Genomic DNA, 9891 nt, shown 5'->3' on the forward strand with positions numbered 1-9891 from the left:
CTTGTTCGCGATGTGTGAAGTGTGTTGGTGGGACAGTGCACACAGGTTGACTGCCGACGTCTGTCGACCGGCCAGCGCCATCGATCGGAGCGCCGGCCGGGTGCTCGTCTTGATATTGTGGCTGAACGCTAACAGCCGGGCTTGAACTGTGCGCCCCTCAGCTGCACACCGTGCGAAGCTTAGCTCAACGTTGATCTTTGTCTATCTGTCTACAAACTGGCTAATCAAAGCCTGCGACGCGAGATGCGCTACATTCCGTCTACTACCCAGTGCCTATGAACGTACCCGATGGGGGATCTGCGGCATCCTGATGTACGTGTAGAACTGATCGGCATGTGGCTGATGGGGTGCGACGAGATGATCTTTCGCTGCCTGAAGGGCCCTGGCAAGTGGCGCTGTCGCGAAACTATCTCATCGTCTCGACGAACAAAGACCACTCATGCAGCATGAACAAATAAACAAAGGAGCCAACCATCTCCATCATCTTCTAGTCCTTAGTTGAAAAGCAGTTGCTACAAGGTCTCGGCAAATGCCCAAGCGAGCGGCAGAGGCGCTCGAAGGGGAAGGAGCAAACCTTTAAATTTATGCACCAAGACGCTTCGGCTGGCCCTACCGGTACTGCATGGACAGATCCTCCGACAGTCGCTTTGGACCTTGCGGCCTACACCAAACTCAGTCTATACAATCACGTTCAGAGCATCAACGGTCACGGGTTCATCTCCACTCCAGCGTCGATCTTGCACCCTCAATTCTTGGCCTTCAGTACAAGTGCAGAAACTTGCCGAAGGGGGCAGAAGTCAAGAGTGACAAGGCTTGACGTCGCGATGGGACCTCTTGGGGGTGCTCGTGTGCTCGTATTGCTATCACGGCATAGTAATCCGGGACTATACCAAGTGGTGCAAGTTGTATAAGTACATCTGCGCTGAAGCCTCAGCCTGTAGGTCATCACAAAGATCAACTTCATCATTTCCTTCATCTTCTCTCATCCCATTCAGCATGCAGTTCTTCACTCGCGCCGTCGCCATTGCGGCTGCTGTGACACCCTTCTTTGCCTGCGCTGCTCCTGTCTCTGCACGCCAGGCCGCCGATGAGATTATTCCTGGCAAGTACATCGTCCAGCTCAAGCCGGACGCCGATGTTGCTTCTATCGCCGCTCATCACAACGTCGTCCGTGGGATCCACGCTCGCAATCTTGCCAGACGTGACAATGCCGCTGCTGAGGAAGAGGCTGGTGTCGAACGCGAATTTGAATTTGGTGACTTCAAGGGTTACTCTGGAGCTTTCGATGCTGCGACTGTCGAGGAGCTCAAGACTCTGCCTGAGGTATGTCACAAGCACTGCTTCGTACCCCACAATACTGACTACCTCCCAGGTCCTAGATGTGGTGGCAGATTACATCATGACTACCAATGCGCTGGTCACTCAGAGCAACGCTCCATGGGGACTTGGCAGCATCTCCTCGCGCACTCGAGGGGCTACCAGCCACATCTACGATAACACTGCCGGCCGTGGTACATTCTCCTACGTCGTTGACACGGGTATCAGAATCACACACCAGGACTTTGGCGGCCGTGCACAATTTGGCTTCAACTCGGTAGGCGGCGACAACAACGACAACCAGGGCCACGGAACTCACGTTGCCGGCACTGTTGGTGGAACCACCTATGGCGTTGCTAAGCAAACTACTCTCATCGCAGTCAAGGTCTTCGAGGGTATTTCGGGCACTGCTTCTGCTGTCATTGCTGGCTTCGACTGGGCTGTCAACGATATTGTGTCCAAGGGTCGCCAAAACTCAGCTGTTATCAACATGTCACTCGGTGGTCCTGGCTCAACTGTTTGGGATCGGGCTATCACAGCCGCATGGAACCGTGGTGTTCTTGCTGTTGTTGCATCTGGTAACGAGAACCAGCTCGCTTCCAACCGCTCGCCTGCTCGCTCGCCTGAGGTTATCTGTGTTGGTAACGTTCAGAGTAATGATGCTCGTCGGGGTGGTACCGGTGGCTCAAACTTCGGCCCTGCTGTCGATATCTTCGCTGCCGGTACTGGCGTCGTCTCAGCTTACTTCAACTCCGACACTGATGTTGCTACTTTGACTGGTACTTCCATGGCATCACCCCACGTTGCTGGTCTTGTGAGCTACTTGCGAGGTCTAGAGGGCCTCTCGAGTGCGGCGGCTATTAAGGCGAGAGTTCTGGAGCTGGCCACCCCAAACAGGGTGACTGATGCTCAGGGCTCGGCGAACCTGTTGGCTTACAACGGCAATGGCCGATAAAGTATGATACAGAAGGCATTGTGATGGGGTTAGTGAAACCCTTCGTGGTCATGCCGCATGGCTGATGAGGCTGGAATACAATTTTGAATACGTAAGGAGACCTTGTGCTACATGCCGCATCACTTTCAATCGTTTGTTACATCTGGACTGCCCTGTTTCTTTATTCGGTGGGGTCACGACCATCGCGCTTCTGCATTTCTTTGAGATAATCCTCCTCTGTCTCGAGATCGAAAGGCACAGGGCGCGTGAGCGGCAAGAACGGTAGACCCCTCTCCTCAAACTGCTTGAGTCGTTTAGCAGTGTTTGGCCTCGACTTGTTGACACTGTAGATCTTGACGCGGTGGCAGGAAGAAGTGACGTGCAAGTCCCAATTCCACGCGCTGCGAACGTAGGTGGGTTGTGTCTGGCAGCGTTATCTCCAACTCATAATTTAGAAGAAATTGGTAGACTAACGTTCAGGGCATCGTCCCAACATCTGACACAAAATTCAAGCCAACCCTCAGCATCAACTGGACATTCGAACGACCAGGTTCTCCAGGCGTGGAAGTACTTCTTACTCAGATTCTCGTCTGGCACTTCATACCACACACCTCCGCCATCGTTACTGACTTCGACACGTTCAGGCCATCCGCTACCGCTGAAAGCCCATCCAGTAAACGTGATCGTGCCATCGTGAATGATGACATCGTTATTTACAGGCGTCATGATCGCAGACGAGACAGGCATGGTCTGAATACTGAAACCGCTGCTGTACGTGACGTTCTGCTTACCCATCTGAGGAGTGTAGTACAGATACTCCTTCATCTGAACAGGTGCCATAGAAGGTGCGTTGATGACGTTGATGCGTGTCAGCCACTTGCAAGAGCGAGCGCCGATGTATCCCATAACCACGACACGGAGAGGGAAACCGTGAATCGCGGGAAGGGGCTCATCGTTCATCTCCCACGCCAGCAACACCTCGTTGATCTTCATCTTGCGAACAGGGACAGAGACGGCATAGTTGTACACCTCTCCCTTCTTGAAATATGTGTCGGCGCCGAAGAACTCGAGATGAGCACCGTCGTCTTTCAATCCACCGCAGTATTTGATTACCTTCTTCAAGGACACACCGGTCCAGCGTGCAGTACCGATGGCGCCCTCACCCCATGGAGCATTGATAAGCTCATCGCCATCACCAGGGTACTCGTGAATCTGCTCTATACGGCGAGTGCCGGAGCACTGCAGACTGGCGACAGTCGATTGGCGGGGGAAAACGGATTCGTCTTTGAGTAGTTCGAGGGTGATTTTCTTGGGGTCGTTGACAAGACCCTCGACTTCGAAGTAGTATTTGCTGGAGTCAATTTCGGGGATGCCGCCGTGATTGCGCACGAAGAAGTCGGGGTTGTTCGTAATCTCGGTCTGAACTAGTTAGCCAGAGGCTTGAGTCTGTCGCAGATGCTTGCGTACCTCAACCAGGCGTTTCTGCAGGCTTGTCAGTACCCGTCCATATTGAAGTCATGGCGCATGTCACTTACTCTCGGTGGCTCGCCGTTGTATGGAAACTGTAGGACGTGGATCATGTCCTCACTCTTCTCTTTCTTAACGTAATCCCATGATATGTCGGGCATGTTGCTGATGGTGGGTCCCATGGCATAGTGGTAGTGCCTACTTGCAGTAAGCAAGTATTTCGTACTGCATCAAGTCAAAGTTGACGCACTTCCAGCGCACTCCCTCCAGCACAGGATTGCTCTTGGGTAACGGCTCGAACTGGAACTCTGGAGGCTGCCACATGTGAGCGTTCTGTCGTGCACATTCGATGAGTCCTAAGCACTGACCACAGGGAAGTCGTATTTCGCCAGGATATCCGCTGCCTTCCTCTTCTTCTCGGGATATCTTTCCCACTCAATGTAGCCCTTCCATCCTTCACGCTCCTCCTCGAATGTAGGCAGTTCGCCCTGTACCTGGAATGGCTTATGATTCGGCTCCGCGGGTGCCATGTTGGTGTGGGTTGTCAGTCGTGGAAGAGTTCACTACTAAACGCCAACGACGCCCACATTGCGGATGTTCCGGTACTTTTTTGAGCACCTTACCAGCCGTCCGAATTCAGCCGGTCATGACTTCAGACTTACTGATTGCTTGATCAAGGGTACGTGCTGATAAGCGATGAAACTTGTTGAAGCTTACTGCACGTCACCCATGTGCAATCGTGTCACGTCTCTCGGTTGATACTGGTTGACGAATGGGAATGGTCTGACCAGGACTAGTCATACGAGGTTGGCAGCGCTTCCGGTTAAAAATTGCGTCATTGTGATGACCGTGAGACCGTTGTCAAAGGAGGTTGTCTCCGCTCAAAAGCTCAAAATGCGTCACATTAAACCTGAAATTCGAGTGACATTCTCTGCCGAAAGAATCTCGAGGCAGGCACGAGCATTGCGATCGAAGTCTAGGTGCCTTGCATCGTGGCTCTTGGAGAGAGGGGAGGCACAGATAATTGCTGGGAGCCGCAAACCAGTCGTTAGTCAATGCTGAGTACAAAACACATGCGCGCCTCACTCAATGTTGAACACGGGTAACGCCTTTCTTGCAGCATATAAACGTCGTACTGGTGGTCGACAACGCCGTTGATAAGATGGCAGCGGTATAGATAGGATTGTCGGGGTGCTGATGATCGAGCAAGACGTGCAGCAAACGCGGCGATTACCGGTACCGGCCACGTGCAGAGCGAGCTTGATTGGAAGGAGCCTGGTGGCCAAGAAATTCTAGGCCTCGGGCCACAAACACACGACGTGCATGACAACGGCTCTCCACGGCTCCGCGGCTCGATCTGCTACGAAGATGCTGATACCCTCAACGCAATGATATCATATACCTCGAGTATCCTCCCGGCGTGCAGTATAGTTACAGCGACGCCAATTATTTCACGCGGGCATTGGCTCTCCTGCAGTTGAAGATATTGCGCACCACCATCACACGCGATGTCGGATGCTCGGACAGTCGCTTTCAGGATTCAGTGGCTATCTATCGCTTTTATTGCCCGATAGACTGGCTACACACACACTTGAAATCACATAAAAGTCTCCAGTGCTTCTCAGAAACATCAACGTCACCGGATTGTGCCTCCTCGCGCGCACATGCATCCGGCAGCTAAAAGTCCACTTCTCAAGATACATCAGGTTTATCGTTTCTCCACCCTGATGTCAACTATGCCATTCAGCGTCTTTTCCATGCCTCATATGCGTTTCCGGTGCAATTCGATCGAGTGGAGTTTCTGTTGCGGCAGACGTAGCCGCTGTATAGTCGATGGAAACTGCGCTGAGTTGCTTGCTAGCTAGGAAGCGACCATATATACATGCCCTGAGACGTGCTAGTCCAAGGTAGTCAACAGAAGTGACGATCAAAGCTGTCAGACCGACTCGCACCGCAACAGTTTCCAATGGAGAATCCCCTGGAGATGGATTTCCTCTCTTGCTTACTTGCTGGATGCATCGCGATCAACTACTGGCTTCAAGGCAGGCTTATCGCGATGGTCTCCGATACCGAGTCGACGAAACAATTTACTCCTATCTTTGGACTACAATGTTCTCAAGCGATAGGGACTCTTTCTGCATCATATCAAGGGCGGCCCTTGGTGACACGGCACAACTCTCCCGCTCTGAATGGCAACAAGACAACTACGCCTCGTCCTCCTCAGCTGAATGCAGCTCAGACCTGCACTTCAGGTCACCCTCATGCTGCCAACGTCTTCATTAGGGTCCAAGAAATGCCCCGAGCCGAAGACCGAGCTAATGAGAAATGGAGATAAATCGAGACGCAGCTAAACTTTAGAAGGCTTGCCGGATATGGACGTAACAGAATCCCTGGTGCTCCACAGAGGTACTTGAGAAGGTCATATTCAAGCACGGTATTGGTATCGAGCCTATTAATATGTGGCACAGCAAGCTCTTACCACTCGAAAATATTAGGTCGATAAATGAGCCACGGCAATCATTTTTATTGAGCACAGGTCTGCTTCAAATTTGGGGTCCTGCAGCGACCGTTCAACACGATAAACTCGCATCAAAATTCAGTCAAGTGTGTCACCAACAGACAGGTAGCGTTGATGAACAAGGCTCGAGCGGGGTCGGTCGACACTTTTGAACTTACCTGTCTACTATGGAAAAGGTGAGTCGATCAGGAATCTTGTCATCTGCTTGACTGACGCCAGCAGGAAAGCCACTGTACAGAAGCGGCGCGACGCATTCAGTCGAGTGGAGAAGACCATCAGCACGCACGATACCTCCAAGCTGCCAGAATGCTATTGAGATACCGCTCGCGAAGGTATCTACGAGCAAAGACTGCGTATGGGCAAAGCCATCTTCGAAGATTTGCAGCAGCATGACCACGACATCTTTATCTGGATCACACCTCGCTACAATCTGATCAATGCTAGGTGAGGTGAACGATCGCACTGAGAGTTCATGGACTGACCCAAGGAAGTCCTTTCGGTCATCAAGGAGTCCTTTTCGAGCCAGCCATCGAACACAACGGCACCGAAGAGCAGAAGACCAAATGGCTGTCTCTCGCAAGATCCGGCAAGATCCTCGGTACTTACTGCCAGACAGAGCTCGGCCATGGATCATTCATTCGTGACCTCGAGACCACTGCTACCTTCGATGGAGTCACCGATGAGTTCGTCATCGATTCGCCGACAGCCTCATCTGCTAAGTTCTGGCCTGCTGGGTTGGGCTTCTCTATCACACATGCGGTCGTCATGGCACAATTGATTGTTGGCGACAAGAGCCTAGGTCCTCATCTCTTCATCGTACAGATCAGATCACTGCAAGACGGCACGCCTCGAGTAGGTGTCAAGATGGGTGACATTGGTCTGAAGATGGCGTACGTATGCAGGCCCTCCTCAATGAACACACCACTGACCACTATCAGGCTACAACGAAAAAGACAACGGCTACGCGGCATTCGAACACGTCCGCATACCAAGAACCTATATGCTCATGGGTCACAGCACTCTCAAATGCGATGGCACCTGTACCGCCGATTATAACCGCGCCAAGTTATCGTACTCGGTCATGCTCCTCGTCCGTAGCAAGATGCCAGCCATCTTCGCTGTGCAACTTGCGCAAGCTGTTACAATTGCGACAAGATACTCAGTGGTTCGAGAGCAGGGCTTAGGTCCAGACAACTCGCTAGATACGGAGACTTCAGTGATGTCATATAAGTCGCAGCACTTCCGCACCCTGACTCTGGTTGCGAAGTCCTACGCGATGTTCTTTGCAGGCCAGGACTGCAAAGCACAATATGTAGACCTGAAGGCCAGGCAGAATCGAGGAGATCACTCAACATTGGCTTCGGTACATGCGTTATGTGCTGGTCTTAAGGCGTACGTGACATCCGAAGCGGCAGACGGTGCAGGAGAAGCGCGCAAGCTATGCGGTGGACACGGCTTCATGTCGATCTCCGGACTGCCTGACCTGATCGGCGTAACAGCAGGCGGTTGCACATTGGAAGGCGAGAACCACGTGATGTGGCAGCAGCTCGGCCGCTATCTCCTCAAGCAAGTCGACGCCATTCAAGCTGGCCAGGATGCAGACGAGCAGGTTCGGTACCTCGCTCCCGAAGGCCCGTCAATACCCTGTTCAGCAACAGATCGCCGCTTCCTCGATACCAGCGTCCAACTCTCCATCTACCGCCACCGCGCCCAACGTCTAGTCTCCAAAGCCCACTGGTTAGTACACTCATCCAGGAAGCCAAAGTCAGAAGCCTGGAACGAGCACATGATGCTCATCATTTCTGCATCACGCGCCCACATCGAGTATGTCGTCCTCCAGTCCTTTAACGCCATCATCAACTCACCGCCAGCACCGTTCTCACCCACCTTGGAAACAGTGCTTGAGCGCGTACGCTCGTTCTTCGCACTCCCGACCATCATCAATCCACGCTCCACCGATGCGCTGCACTTCATCGAGAGCAATACTTGGGGCGAAGCGTACCTCAACACGTCTCAGCTCGACACCATACGCTTCCTCGTCAACGAGCTGTTGGAGCAGTTACTGCCCGAGGCTATCGCGCTGACGGACGCATGGGATTTTCGGATGCGAGCCTATGCAGTGCGCTGGGCATGCGTGATGGAAATGTGTATGAGAACATTATGCGGTGGGTGGAGCAGATGCCAATTAACAGGGGGAGTGTGGAGGGCAGCTGGGGGAGGTGGGTGGGTCCTATTTTGAATAAGGAGGACAGGGCGAAGCTTTAGCCATCTTGATGGGTCATGGCCGCATCGATATTACGTTTGTGCAAGGTCGAGTCTGGCATGTGGTATTCTTTCCTATCTTGTGGAGCTATGCAAGCTTATGTCGTTGGGCTTGCGGACCTCTATACATCACAGCGCTCAGTAGTGATGAGGAATAAAGAGCTAGTGCACGCTGAGATCTCCGCGAGTTGTTGGTTCCTCTATTGACGAAGAAGCAGTTAACGTGTTTTATAAGCGAGTCGTCGATACAAGCGAGTCGTTAGCCCCACCAACTTTGATCACCTCTTCCATCTCAACGTGCAATGGCTCCACGCTACGCTTCTCAAGCGCCTTTAAATGAAGCTGATATTCAGCTTGCTATTAATTCTATTAAAGCCCAGCAAATCAGGTCTGAAAGCCGCGCTGCTGTAGTCTATAATGTCCCTTGTATGACTATGCGCGACCGACGCGCTGGCAAGCCTGCACGACGCGATTGCCAACCCAACTTAAAGAAGCTTACTGAGCTAGAAGAGGAGGTAATTGTAGTCTATATACTTGATCTGGATCAACGTGGTTTTGCGCCTACGTACGCAGCAGTGCGTGATATGGCTAATAAGCTGCTGGCTGCGCGCGGTATTGGTCACGTCGGCGTCCACTGGCCACGCAACTTTGTTAAGCGATCAGACAAGCTTACAACGCGTTTCAATCGAGCGTACGATAGGCAGAGAGCCTTGTGTGAGGATCCTGCCTTAATCAGCAGCTGGTTTGAGCTTGTAGAGCAGACAAAGGCCAAGTACAGCATCTGCGACGAGGACGTCTACAACTTTGACGAGGCTGGCTTTATGATGGGCAAGATCACAACTCAGCTTGTTGTGACAGGGTCAGAGAGGAGAGGCAGGCCAAAGGCTGTTCAGCCTGGCAATCGCGAGTAGGTGACAGTTATCGCTGCGATCAACGCTGCTGGCTGGACAATCCCACCCTTCCTCATCTTTGCTGGCCAATACCACTTGTCTGCCTGGTACGAGGAGGCAGAGATCCCACGCGACTGGGCGATCGCAGTCAGCGACAACGGCTGGACGAACAACGAGCTTGGAGTTGAGTGGCTGAAGCACTTCGACGCTCACACGAAGACTCGTAGCGTGGGTGCGCGTCGCCTGCTTGTCCTTGATGGCCATGAGAGCCACCACTCTCTTGAATTTCAAGAGCTTTGCAAGGAGAACAATATCTTCACGCTCTGTATGCCGCCTCACTCATCTCATCTGCTGCAGCCGCTTGACGTTGGCTGCTTCTCGCCGTTGAAGCGCGCGTACAGCCGTGAGATTGAGGCTCTGATCCGCCACCACATCAACCACATCACCAAGCTTGAATTCCTGCCAGCCTTTAAGGCAGCCTTTGATCGCACCTTCACGACAGC

The 9891-nt window shown here is 52.6% G+C and overlaps 3 protein-coding genes across 3 annotated transcripts; 2 read left to right on the forward strand and 1 right to left on the reverse strand.

The window, feature by feature from the left end:
* Positions 1-996: 996 nt before the first annotated feature.
* On the forward strand, positions 997-2272 carry M421DRAFT_77659 (subtilisin-like protein; the record flags this gene model as incomplete). The annotated part of the gene is made up of 2 exons (XM_033597343.1): positions 997-1323; positions 1373-2272. The coding sequence occupies 2 exons, from the start codon at positions 997-999 to the stop codon at positions 2270-2272; spliced, it is 1227 nt and encodes a 408-aa protein (XP_033442873.1).
* An 80-nt stretch (positions 2273-2352) lies between these two features.
* M421DRAFT_353585 (sulfite oxidase mitochondrial precursor) lies at positions 2353-4404 on the reverse strand. Its single transcript, XM_033589592.1, has 6 exons — positions 4087-4404; positions 3969-4033; positions 3787-3916; positions 3719-3733; positions 2726-3670; positions 2353-2675 (listed from the first exon to the last, which is right to left on the reverse strand). Exons 1-6 carry the CDS (start codon positions 4246-4248, stop codon positions 2433-2435), a joined length of 1560 nt encoding a protein of 519 aa, XP_033442874.1. The 5' UTR covers positions 4249-4404; the 3' UTR covers positions 2353-2432.
* Positions 4405-6350: 1946 nt separating this feature from the next.
* Positions 6351-8501, forward strand: M421DRAFT_104963 (acyl-CoA oxidase; the record flags this gene model as incomplete). The annotated part of the gene is made up of 6 exons (XM_033587082.1): positions 6351-6412; positions 6459-6493; positions 6554-6680; positions 6728-7113; positions 7175-8355; positions 8391-8501. The coding sequence occupies 6 exons, from the start codon at positions 6351-6353 to the stop codon at positions 8499-8501; spliced, it is 1902 nt and encodes a 633-aa protein (XP_033442875.1).
* Between the last annotated feature and the right edge of the window lie 1390 nt (positions 8502-9891).

The sequence above is a fragment of the Didymella exigua genome (genome assembly GCF_010094145.1).
Source record: "Didymella exigua CBS 183.55 unplaced genomic scaffold M421scaffold_65, whole genome shotgun sequence".
Taxonomy (NCBI): domain Eukaryota; kingdom Fungi; phylum Ascomycota; class Dothideomycetes; order Pleosporales; family Didymellaceae; genus Didymella; species Didymella exigua.